Source organism: Megascapheus bottae, chromosome 13, assembly GCF_031878675.1.
Source record: "Megascapheus bottae isolate mThoBot1 chromosome 13, mThoBot2.hap1, whole genome shotgun sequence".
Taxonomy (NCBI): Eukaryota; Metazoa; Chordata; class Mammalia; order Rodentia; family Geomyidae; genus Megascapheus; species Megascapheus bottae.
In genome coordinates, this window is record NC_143521.1 from 20826893 (window position 1) to 20840451 (window position 13559).

The window sequence follows — 13559 nt, forward strand, 5'->3', positions numbered from 1 at the left end:
GGCTTACTTCACTTAATATGATTTTTTCTAAGTCTTTCCATTTCCTAACAAATGGGACAATGTCATTCTTTCTGACAGCAACATAGAATTCCATTGTGTATAAATACCACATCTTGTTGATCCACTCATCAACTGAGGGACATCTAGGTTGGTTCCATATCTTTGCTATGGTAAATAGTGCTGCAATGAAAAACTATAGAAATAATCAACAAAACAAGGAGTTGGGTCTTTAAAAGAATTAACAAAATTGACAAACCCTTAGCAAATCTTACCAGAAAAAGAACGGAGCATACCGAAATAAACAAAATCACAGACGAAAATGGTAATATCATGACAGAAATTACCAAGATCCAGAGTATCATGAGGGAATACTTCTCAAACCTTTATGCCAACAAATTTGAGACCATAGAAGAAATGGACGAATTCCTAGACAAAATTAACATACCCACACTGAACCAAGAAGAACTAACCCAACTAAACAGGCCTGTTTCAAGCACTGAAATAGAAATGGCAATAAGAGAACTTCCATTTAAGAAAAGCCCAGGGCCAGATGGATTCACAGCTGAATTCTATAAGGTCTTCAAAGCAGAGCTCACACCAATACTCCTCAAGCTCTTCAACAAAATTGAAAATGAAGGTTCTTTACCAAACTCATTCTATGAAGCCAGTATAACCCTCATCTCCAAACCAGACAGAGATTCATCAAAGAAAGAGAACTATAGACCTATTTCTTTGATGAACATCGATGCAAAACTTCTCAACAAAATACTGGCCAACCGTCTACAACAACTCATCAAAAAAATTATACACTATGATCAAACTGGATTCATCACAGGGAGGCAAAGCTCGTTTAACATATGCAAATCAATATAATTCAACACATCAACAGGAGCAAGGACAAAAGTCACATGATTGTCTCAATAGATGCGGAAAAGGCATTTGACAAGATCCAACACCCCTTTATGTTAAAAGCTCTGGAGAAACTAGGAATCCATGGAACATTCCTCAATGTAATAAAGGCTGTGTATGAGAAACCTACTGCTAGTATTACACTTAATGGTGAAAATCTAAAGCCATTCCCTCTAAAATCAGGAATGAGACAAGGATGCCCACTCTCTCCACTCCTTTTTAACATAGTATTAGAATTCCTAGCCAGTGCAATAAGGCAAGAAGCAAGTATAAAGGGAATCCAAATAGGGAAAGAGGAAGTAAAACTATCCCTCTTTGCAGATGACATGATTCTGTATTTAAAGAACCCTATAGACTCTACTCCCAAGCTCCTTGAGCTGATTCAAAACTTTGGAAGGGTAGCAGGGTATAAAATTAACCCTCAAAAATCAACTGCCTTCCTCTACGCCAACAGTGAAAGGAATGAGGCAACAATCAGGAAGGCAACTCCTTTTGCAATAGCCTCAAAGAAAATAAAGTACCTAGGAATTAGCTTAACTAAGAATGCAAAGGTCCTTTTTGATGAAAACTTTAAAACCCTGAAAAAAGAAATTAAAGCAGAACTGAGGAAATGGAAAAACCTCCCATGCTCCTGGATTGGAAGAATCAACATCGTGAAAATGACAATCTTGCCAAGGGCTACCTACAAATTCAACACAATACCCATCAATATCCCAATGGCATTCTTTAAAGAAATAGAAGAGGCAATCCAAAATTTCATATGGAATAATAAAAGACCCCGTATAGCAAAAACACTTCTTAGCAGAAAGAACAGCGCAGGAGGAATTTCAATACCAAACTTTAGATTCTACTACAGAGCTATAATTCTCAAAACAGCTTGGTACTGGCACAAGAACAGGCCTGAAGACCAATGGAATAGAACTGAAAACCCAGATATTAAATTTTTTTTGCCAGTTATGGGGCTTGACCTCGGTGGCTGAGCACTGTCTCTGTGCTTTCCTCCAGGCCACCACTCTACTACTTGAGCCACAGCACCACATATAATTTTCTATATATGTGGTACCAAGGAATCAAACCTGGGTCTTCATGTATGCTAGGCAAGCACTCTACCATTAGGCCAAATTCCCAGCCCTAGAATCTAATTCTGAGAAAGATTTTGTCTTCACAGTGTATTTTGAAAATAGGGGCTTAACTCAGTAGTACAGCTCATACTGTGTATGAGGCTCTAGATGTTTTTTTTTTTTTCAGAACCACAAAGAAAATAAAAATATCTACTGAATTACTGAATGTTTTGATGTGTTTCTATTAAAATTAGGAACACCTCATTTGCTTAAGATAACTGCTGAGTAGCAGGATTTCTTAGCATTTCTCAGTGAACTGAGTGGTTATTTGATTTATCTCTAGAGGAATTCTTGGAAGACTTCCCAAAGAAATCAAAGTTACAAAGATTTCTGGGTAAGAGCAATTAAGTATTTAGCAACACATTTCAATATTTATAAAATTAATGATCTTTCTCATATGAGGGTATGAGGAGACTAGTGAAAGGGACTGACTCATAAAATTCCTTGTTTGAAAAATAGTACATATCTAATTTTTCAATAAGAGAAAGAAATAGTGGAAACTAGATAAAGCTTAGGCTGTATTTGAAGGTGTTGCTTACATGAATGGCCTTATGTGAAAGAATTTCAGATTACTTGACAGAATTACAGTTAAGGGCTGGAGAGAACTTGTATTTTAAATAGTTTGAAAAATGAATATTTAATATCAATTAGATTCTGATCTGAATATTATCCTTCACATATAGATGTGTATTATCATACTTCCTCCGTAAATATGCGACAATTAAATATAATACAAGAATTAGAATGACTATATATTCTTATAAGGTGAATATTTCAAAACTATTAATGTTTAATGTTATCTTTTAGAAATATGAATCAAATGTAGCTTTATATAGAAACAATTTTTTACCATATTAATAGTCTCCTTTGGGATTTCCTTAAAGAAATAAAAATAGATACATTATTTTCACTATATTGGCAATACACTATTTCATACACAAATCTTTAATGAACTGGTTTTCATTGACTTTGTGTACACATGCATGTGTGTGTGTGTGTGTGTGTGTGTGTGTGTGTGTGTGTGTGTGTGTGTGTGTGTGCCAGTTCTGGGGCTTGAACTCAGAGTCTTGGGCGCTGTCCTTGAGACTTGTATTTTGTCAGGGCTAGCGCTGTACCACTTGAACCACAGGATATAAGATTCTGTCCGACTTTCCTGCCCTGGCTGACTTTGAAAAGTTGTCCTGAGATCTCAGCTTCTTGAGTAGGCAGGATTACAGTTGTCAGTCACAAGTGCCCAGAATCAATGAGAAGATTAAAATAGTACATGAATTTTGAACATATAGAGTATTTTATTACACAACTATGATTTGAGATCAAATACTGTTTCCAAATCTGCTTTACTTTGAGTATCTTAAAAGCAGTATGAACTGGGCGAGGTAGCTCAAGCCTGTAATCCTAGCTACTCAGAAGGCTGAGATCTGAGGATGGGGGTTCAAAGCCAGCCTAACCACTAAAATCTGTGAGAGTCTTATCTCCAATTAACTACCAGAAATACCGGAAGTGGTGCTGTGGATCAAGGGGTAGGGCGGTAGCCTTGAGCGGAAGAGCTTAGGGACAGTGCCCAAGCCTAGAATTCAAGTCCCACAACCGACCCAAACAAACAATATAATCAAGGCATACTGTCACTTGGTTTGGGAATAGGGGTCACACTAGGTTTGGATTGAGTGGTTTTGTGCTTTGGACAAATAAATGACCAGAGATTGTTTAAAAAAGAGATAAAACTGATGAAACAATAAATGTATTTAAGTACATCTCCTCAACGATGAGTAAGTAAAAGTTACCTGTGCGATACTTGCAGCCACATTCACTTTCTGCTTATATTGCTACAAAATAAATAATGTGAAGTGTTACCAACAAAACAATGAGTGGTAATAATAGAACAGTAATTTTTTTCTCTTTAAATCTCTCAAATTTATTTAAAATCAGACACGTTGTCATGAGCCTAACAGAATATGCTGAATAAATTGTATTATGGTATCTTAAGTGTAACTCTGGATTACAAAAAATAACATTGAATGTAAACCAAAGAAAATTAAATCTATTGAGATTTTTGGTTAATTTTTACATAAAGTCAAGTTTGATTGCATAGTAAAACCGTAATTTTCTAACGACATGTAATATAGGTTTTAGTTATTTCTTCAAAGACACTGGCAAATTCCTTAAAAAGGAATAATATGTTTAAAAAACTTCGGTAATTACTTTCCTTTTTGTTTTGTACTTTTAAATCATTCTCTGAGATAAAAATAAATAGGAACAAAACTAGTCTTTTAGCCATGTGACTCATGCATGAAATCACAGCACTAAAGAATATGAAACTGGTTTGTGAGTTTGAGGGTGTCGAGACACTAAAATACCAACAAAAAGCAATCAGCACAACAAATAACAAAAAACTAGGCTATATATTCGTTAATATTAAAAGTATCTATTTATCTGTGATATTCAGTAAGATCTTTTAATAGTAGCACTTTGTATGAATCTGGATAAACTAGAGGTCTGGGAAGGCTCCAGATTTTGTACAAAGTTTCAGATGCAAATTTATTTTCTGGTGTGAGGTAACTTTGTGGTAAAAAAGGCATTAATATTTGCTAACACAAATCTACTCTGAATTCTTGCTTTCACCTAAATTTCATTATAAGAACGTCCTAAATTCTTTACATTTATATGTATTTCTTAAAAGTGAGCATAGAAGATAGAGTTTGTCTAGAACAATGTATAACATCTTTAGTAAAAATGATTTACCTCACTGGTGGAGAGTTCTTCTCTGTTCTGTAAAATAAAAAATATTTTCAGAGAAAAAGGCCATTGACAAATTGTCACTTATTCTTCATAATACTTGCCATGAAATTAGATGGAAAATCTTATTTAAAGCTGGGGCAATTAATTCTTTACGGTTCCTAACGCTATGAAGATTCTTTTTTTAAATGAACACAATAACTTCTGCCCCTTATGTTTACTTGGCTTGAGGGATTAAAGCAAAATTCTGTATTAGAAAATATATTGAATGTAAATGAACTTTTTCTTTTTTACTATTTATTACAGTTATTAATTATTATTGTATTTGGACTATATTGCTCAAGATTCAGTTTCTAGAGCATAAGATTTTATAAGAGTTTTATTAAGTTAGAATTTGTAGTCATTTTGTTTTTGGCTATTTTATTCCTTTGTATTTTTTTCTCTGTCCTTCTCAAAATTCAGAACTTACTGGTCTGGCAACCATGGGCTGAGCACATGCTTGAATCTGAGCCCACAGATCCATCACAGTCGGGCTTTGCTGAAGAGCCTGGAGACACTGGAAGAAGTTCAGTTTCTGAACAACTTGAATGTTTTTGTTCTAGAGACAAGGTAAAAGATCAGTTATTTTATGTCTGCTATAGTTCAAAGTGTACATTAACAAAGCCAAATAAATTTGAAATTTAATTATTTATAAATGGTAAAAAATTTGCCTAGATAAAAAATTTCAAAATCTCCAAAATCAGTTGGATGATATTCTATATTTATTTTCTTGAAATCTACATACATACATATTTTAATAGTTTAGATACATAAAGCTACCATAACTGTGACAACACTTGTGGTCAATCATAGAACTGAAGAAGTGGATTGCATATATGGTTAAAGAAGTTATATTATTAAATAAGGCCTGTCTCTGTGAAAAATATCAAAAGTTTATATAATAAAAGAAGAGAAATATATTGTGAATTACAAGACATGTCTCAGTTTGTCATATCTTTCTCATATGTGTTAGAAATCTTGAACTTGGAATCAGAGAGTACTGAACTTATTTCCCCTGATCTCAAACACTTGACTCTATGAACTTGACTACATTGCTTAATGTCTATGAGCATAATTTATCATGTATGATATCTGTTAATGTATATGTATACTCATACACACACATATATACATAAATACACACACATATTAGTTCTTTGTGGTAAGTTTCTGAGCTTTTGGATTGGATCTATAAGCTATTTTAGAAGTTAAATATGGAACCACAGAGGCATCTTCCCTCAGAACTTGCATTTTATACAGAGTGAAAATAGAATGGTTTATAGAAAGACAATAGGGCTTCCTGATATTTGTGAACCATTACTGTATTAGATGAATTTGTAAGTACCTTAAAGAATGGGAGAATGAAACTTGAAACCCTTTAGCAAAATCTAAAGACTTTAATAGCAATTGTATTTTCCTAAATTTTGTTTATAAAAACTGAAACTACTCAGGAGGCTGAGATCTGAGGATAGAGGTTCAAAGCCAGCCAGGGGGCTAATGATCTTGAGACTCTTATCTCCAATTAATCACTAGAAAACCCGAAGTGCTGCTGTGGTTCAAGGGATAGGGTGGTAATCCTTAGCTGAAGAACTTGGCCCAGTGTCCAAGCCCCATGACCCACAAAAAAGGAAAAAAAATAGAACTGAAAGCAAGGGCTTCTCTTATGGAAGTTTTGCCATGAATTCCTCCGGTGTGGGAACAGCATGACAATATTTATTACCTTTTTAGATACATCTGCTTATGAGGTCCCATGTAACATTTTGCATAATTCAAACTCATATCATTTAATACAATTATGCTTGGTCAATATACCTGTCTTCACTTTCACAAGCATCCTGGTTGCAAAACCCATGTTCTTTCTTTAACACAGCACACTTCTCCAGACTGTGGATGGGTTATGAGAATTTCTGAGACTTGTACATCTTTTCTTTTGGCCTGCCTGTTTATGAAGTTTCTGTCTAATTGTTGGCAATGTGAGAATATCCAACTTCTCAAGATCAGTTGGATGATATTCTATATTGATTTTCTTGAAAACAAAATCAGTATGTATCTTATCTCACTAATTGAAAAATGGAATGATGAAAATTGATTTCTTCCTTCAAATTTGCAGGAAGCAGAAAGATAATGTCTGGATATAGAATAAATTTATGAGCATTTGAAAGAAAAAGAAACCGTAATGTCATGACTTATTAAGAATTACTATTTGTATGTGAAATTTAAACATTTTAAGTGGTGATTTCCTTTGCCAATGAGAGCAATTTTGTGGTAAGTTTTCAATACGATATATAAAAGCCAATAGAATACCAGCTGATAATGAATTTTATACATCTCAATAAATACTAACTTTATATTATTTAAATTAAAATTATTACCTGGGTGACAGCTTGAACAGGTTCCTTAGGAAAGGAAAATGAACATTATTTACATAATTTGGTTTTAAAACTGATGCTTAATTTTTAGAGAATATGAAAAAAAACTATGAAGGGCCTAGGTCATTGATACATGTTATTTATTCAGAATGTACTAAATAAATTAATTTCCATACACTATCAGGTCTGTTGCACTATTAAAATTATTGCACATAAATGAAATACGTTTTGCCTGAAAGTTTTCAAAAATTTTCTGTAATTTATACAATACCAATATTTACAAGGGATTGGCAAATGACATATATATATATATATTCAACATAAACTTGGTGAGGTGTGTGACAAACTAAATTATGCACATCGTAGGGTCTTCATGAACAATGCAAATTGCAGTTTCCACTGGAGTCACATATCTATCATGGCAAAGGGCACTAAGCAGGAAATGAATGTATACACTGAAACTCAAATTTAATCTTCATAAAATATCATTAATATGTACACTCCAATTGCTAAAAATTACTTTCATGATGAAATTGTTTTATAATACTAAAAAATAGTATCCTACCTCGCTTGCTGAGACACATGCAGATTCCTTGAAAAATAATATTTAACAGTCAAAATCTGATAATCATATGATAGTTCAATTATTTTTATTGTTAAAGGTGATTTTAGATAGGCCTCATAATGTTTACATGAGGACTGAAATGAATATACAAGCAGATTTCATGAATTAATTATTAATCATGGTTGGTAGGAAAGTGAAAGAGATAAAAATCACCTTATCAAAAAGAAGATATGGACCAATTGAACTCACTATTACAGTGGAAGGGAAGGCATTGTTATATTTTTAGGGCAACATATAGATTAGGTCCCAGTATTACAGAAAATTTAGATTTCCCACATGCCATCACTATTGTGATATGAATCACACTTGTTTAAATACAAATTCCTCACCATTTCTGGTGTGTTCTTCGTGGTTTCCTTTAACAAAACAAAGAAAAATAATTAAATTTATTTTTCTTTCAGCAGTATATAACAAGTATTTTGTCCTGAATATGAAGGAATAAAAATGAAGTCGTGCTTCATGAAGTGACAAATAAGAATAGACTTATTGTAATTTCTTTAGCTCTATTACAATTTCCCATTTGTTAATTAGCATATAGACAGTGATGAACTCAAATGGGAGCATTTGAAGGAATGCATTCCTAATTTCCCCACAACTGGAGATATTCCTCAAAACATGTTGATCAAATGAATCAATAGCACCACAAGATTAACAGATCCATTGTGTGGATATACTTAATTTTATTTTCCATTACTTCCTTTATTCTTTACCAGAAAGCACATCACTAAGCTTGCTAATGTTATTTTGGAAATATATATATATATATATATATATAGTTTTTGTTCGAACATACTTATTTACATTTAAGTGAGACAATTTAAGGAGAAACTATACATTAACCTTACTGGTAATAAAGGGGAGTGGGAGGAGATTAAACGGAGAGGGCAGGGAGGAGAGGAACTGAGAGAGGTGAGAATTAAGACCACTAACTGATAATTTCTCTACTTAAGGTGACTTCTGAGGAAAAAGTTTATTAGTTTATTCATGCAAAAATATTTTATTCAACTCATTAGAATTAATGTAACAGGTCATAATTAAGTCTCATCCTTTATACATTATCATGTTTTTCAAATTTGTTTCCTGAAAGCATATTTTGCAAATCCAGATTATTTCCAATTTGACTCAGAGACAATGTTTTCGTTATGCTATAGATATAAAAATCAATATATACCTCGCAGGAAGTAGAACAAACGTTCTCCTGAAAATAGAAAATATTAAGATTGAGATGTCATTTACTGAACTGTAATAAGATATTTTTGGTGTAAAATGATAGCCAAGAAAATACACCTTGGAGAACCAAGCAATACAGAATTCAAGACAGAAAGTGAAAACAATGGACAGTTAAGCAAACAATGCGTGTTTTCCCTAACTGGAAGGTTAGTTTATAAACTTGTAAGTAAGTACATTAGGTAGTATGCAAGTGTACACAAATGTGTTAACTGAACTATGATAAACTCAAGAGAGATCTCAAATAGTGTAATTCCTTAGACAAAGTCAACAAAAGAAATACCAGGAAGCAGGTACTTGAAAGGAGTACAGTAGGCCAAGGTGTGAGGTATAGACAAATGAGAAAAGCGGATAAGGCAGTCACGAATTCAGTGTATATCCTATAAAATTACGAATAGAAAGGGAGGGGGAATTGGACAGAGATGGGTGAGAATATTTTAAGGGGTGACATTGATCAAGATGCATTGTATTCATAAACTACTTTGTGAAGTGGCAACTCCTTCGTAAATTACTTAAAAATAATAAGACAAATACATGCACTCTGCTTCATGAAATGGCTGAAAATGTTTTCTTCAAACTCTTTCATATTTGTTCATAAAATGTTGATGAAGCAATGAGTAGGTTACTATGCTCATTACAGTTAAATATTCTTTTTGCATTCAGTGAAAATATAACATAGCTCATTGGAAGCAGACATCTCCTTAAATATTAATGGATTCAAATAATGTAATTTAATCTCACTGGGAATAATTAACACAATGTTTCCTGCTTAAACTTCTACAAAATGAAAAAAATCACTTTATAATTATGATTACATTGCATAAAAGTTAAAATATGTTCCACTTAATAAATTAAGATATACTTTCTGGGAGATGCTACAAGGTTTTGTTTTTGTTTGTTTGTTTGTTTGTTTTTGGTAGGTTGAGTGACTTGAACTCTGGGCCTGGGTGTTGCCCCTGAGCTCTTCAGGCTCAAGGCTGTTGCCCTACTCCTTGAGCCTCAGAGCCACTTGTGGTTTTCTAGTGGTTAATTGGAGGTAAGAGTCTCACAGTCTTTAGTGCCCTGGCTGGCTTTGAGCCAAGATCCTCAGATCTCAGCCTCCTGAGTAGCTAGGATTACAGACAGGAGCCACCATGCCCTGTGCTACAAGACTATTAATAAAAGAAAATTAAGGGGGCTGGGAGTTTGGCCTAGCGGTAAGAGTGCTTGCCTAGCATGCACGAAAACCCGGGTTTGATTCTTCAGTGCCACATACATAGAAAAATCTGGGAGTGGTGCAGTGGCTCAAGTGGTAGAGCTCTAACCTTGAGGAAAGCCCAAGGACAATGCTCAGGCCCTGAGCTCAAGCCCAGGACTGGCAAAAACAAAAAACAAAAACCAAAACATTAAGGTTTCTTTACCTGAATAATGTTTGCACTAGCTATACTGTTTCAGTTTATGCCAATCTTCTAATTACAATGAGGTATTTGCCTCAATATCAGAGCAAGGGTGCTAAAAAAAATCCCCTTCTAATTAATTTACTCATTTTCAATAAGAGCTTCTGCACTGTATTATGAACTATAAATAATGGAAACAAAACTTTTCTCAAGCATCAAACAGAAAGAAAAGTTTTTTCTAGTTCCTCTGTATAATCTCCATTTCCTTCTGCTTTTTTCCTTTATTTTTAGGAGATGAGACACATCCCAGGAAAATAGGAAAGTTTTCAGATATTGTTGAAGACATCTTTGGGCATCTGTTTTGCACCCAAGCTTAGGAAACCATTTAGAAATGAACATTATTAGAGATCCAGAAGAACATGAGCCTTTGTTCTAGAAATAATGCACACACACACACACATACTCACACACACACACACAAACAGCTCACTTCAGGGCAGCTTCCCAACATACTTTTCAACTTAGAATTCATGTGTTTAGTGGGCTAGAGGATTTTTGTGTTCAGATTAAAATGTCTTACCTCACTGGAAGATTGTTGGTCCAAGTTCTATATAAAAGTATAAAATAAAATACAAGTTTCACTTTTATGGCTTATTTAAAATGTTAAAATATGACTCTAGTTTTTGTATGGTAAGAGAAGTTTTATATATGTTCAGGAACCTTTAATTGAATAAAGTTCTTTGACAATATTCTTTCGGTTTACTGCATTATTGATATTTTTTTATTCAAATACATACTTGTTATGTATTTTAATAGACTTGTTAGTTTTAAGATAGGGTTCAGTTCTTGGATTTTATAGATTACATTTTTTATTAAAGAATTTATTAACATTGATTTTTACATCATATTTCAAATGACATGTTTAACAAACAAGTATTCAAGAAGGGAATCTCTATATACAATCATTGGCACTTAGATTTTAGAACATAATTAAAATTAGGCTGAGGGTTTGTATGTCATAGATACATTTTAATCTATGTAATAAAAGATTATGTCTATGGATTGCATTTTAAAATGTGATATGCATGCACAAATATACCACAGAAGCTTAAAAGATGTGACTATCATTATCCTGTATTTGACTTCATTTAATTTACATCTATTAGAATAAAAAACAGTAGGCAAGTGGTTCTTTCAAATAGCAGAGAAAAGGTAAAGGTTAAATGAATTGTTTTGATATGAATAAAATAAACTTTATACTTTGTGGATATTCAATAATATCTATTATCTATCACTTGCTGCTAGTGAAATCACTGAAATATGAATTGGGTATCATAGTTATTTTACTTAAGAACATGAATAGCAGTTACTAAGTAGCTAAATAAAAGGATAATGAATTGAATAATGGTCTTATTTTTCTAGTGGTCTAATTTGAATTATTATCCAATAGTTCTTGTTGAGGTTACACTAAATTTAAGATAATCACTTGTAAAAATTTCTGAGTAAAGTATTCTGATCTCTCTCACAGAGTGGCGTTTGAAGACATGTGACCTAGGGTAGGGAAGATGAATGGATGATGTGGAAGATCGGGTAGGAGGAAAAATCCATTATTTGTTACTTTTGAGAGAGTGGATATATCATAATTTTTTGCCAGTTGTGGGGCTTGAACTGGGGACCTGGGCACTGTCCTTGGACACTTTGCTCAAGGCTAGTGCTCTGCCACTTGAGCCACAGTCACTTCCAGCTTTTCTATGTATGTGGTACTAAGGATGTAACCCAGGGCTTTGTGCATGCAAGAAAAGCACTCTACCACTAAGCTATGCTCTTGGCCTGGATATATTGTACTCATGTTTTCAAAAATTCTTCATATGAAGAACTTAGTCCTATTGTGTCTTTTGATAAATTATCACACAGTTTCACTTTGAGAATATGATGTTTAAGTTTCAGTTTAGAGGTTAAGGGTATGTTCTGCATTAGTGTGTTTGACAAGTAATTCACGAATTACTTTGGTTTCCTCTCTAGTTATCTTAGGTTTGGAATGACTGATCAAGAATGGTGATTTGGCATTTGTTTTAGAAAGGATTTTAAAATGAACACTTAATATATGACTTTTATGCGCTTGCAAAGAAATATGACAGGGGAGTGAAAATAGTTCCCAGGTAAATCCAAATAACTAAGGAAAGTTTTAACCTGTAATTTAATATCTTCCTAATATTGCAAGGAGAATAATTCTTAAGAAGCAGGTTCCCCCTGTATATCCTGTGAAGCAAGGCCACAGTATCTTTGATTATAGGGTTAAAAAGTGCACACAATTAACCTCTATTTACTGTTAGTTCTGCCATTATCAGTATAGCAACTTTGTCCTTATGTTAAAGAAAAAAACTTCTTATAAATATCCCCATTATACTTACATGCTTAGCAAGAGCAACAGCCAAAAGGCAGGTAAAGATGAAGAACTTCATGGCTATATGTCCTGTAAAAAAGATAAGTAACAAGTCTGTAAGTGGTATGGCTTTACCAATCATATATTATCTTTGTTTCAGATAATATGCTAAGGGAAATGAAAACTGAGAAGAGCAGATTCATTTGCTAAACATGGGTTTGAATATGACAAAAATTTTAAATCAGGAAAACCTTTATTAATAGAACATAATGAAAAATCTTGATTTATAAGATGCAAAAAGTCCTTCTAGTCATAATAAATTAGTAACCTTCTTGATCCACGAATAATTTCTTTATTCACTTACTCATTCAATGACTATTAGCTGTCACATGTGAGATGCTACTCTAATCCTGAAGGTACAGTGGTACATTGAATAGATATAGTCTATGAGGACATTTTATTCAGTCTTGGAGAGAAGTTTAGACATGGAAAATATAACAGCTAACAGCAACTTGTTTTAAAGTCAGTTTTCAGGTGGGCTACGTGCTGAAGGCTGGCTCTGGGACAGCGGTAGTGTGTGGGAATCATTTTCTGCTGGTAGCAACAGCACCTGGAGCTGCCCGACCACTGACACATGGTGGCACTCCATTATATACACTCAGAGTGTGACACACTTTACTTGACTTCTGTTATCTTCTAACTGAACTGATCCTTAACACAGAGACTACATACCTACCATGCATGTTTTCTGATTCTCTATTAACGGAACTTTCTCAG

The 13559-nt window shown here is 33.6% G+C and overlaps 1 protein-coding gene across 1 annotated transcript in view; it reads right to left on the bottom strand.

Moving 5' to 3' along the window:
* Positions 1 to 12861, bottom strand: part of LOC150055651 (alpha-S2-casein-like) — an 18025-nt gene extending 5164 nt beyond the window's left edge. Inside the window, exons 1-8 of the mRNA XM_090343143.1 lie at positions 12811 to 12861; positions 10980 to 11006; positions 8968 to 8994; positions 8126 to 8152; positions 5233 to 5361; positions 4770 to 4796; positions 3812 to 3853; positions 2881 to 2907 (exon numbers count right to left, since the gene is read on the bottom strand). Coding sequence (XP_090199269.1) covers positions 2881 to 2907; positions 3812 to 3853; positions 4770 to 4796; positions 5233 to 5361; positions 8126 to 8152; positions 8968 to 8994; positions 10980 to 11006; positions 12811 to 12861 — 357 coding nt within the window. The remainder of the gene's footprint in view (positions 1 to 2880; positions 2908 to 3811; positions 3854 to 4769; positions 4797 to 5232; positions 5362 to 8125; positions 8153 to 8967; positions 8995 to 10979; positions 11007 to 12810) is intronic.
* Positions 12862 to 13559: the final 698 nt, after the last annotated feature.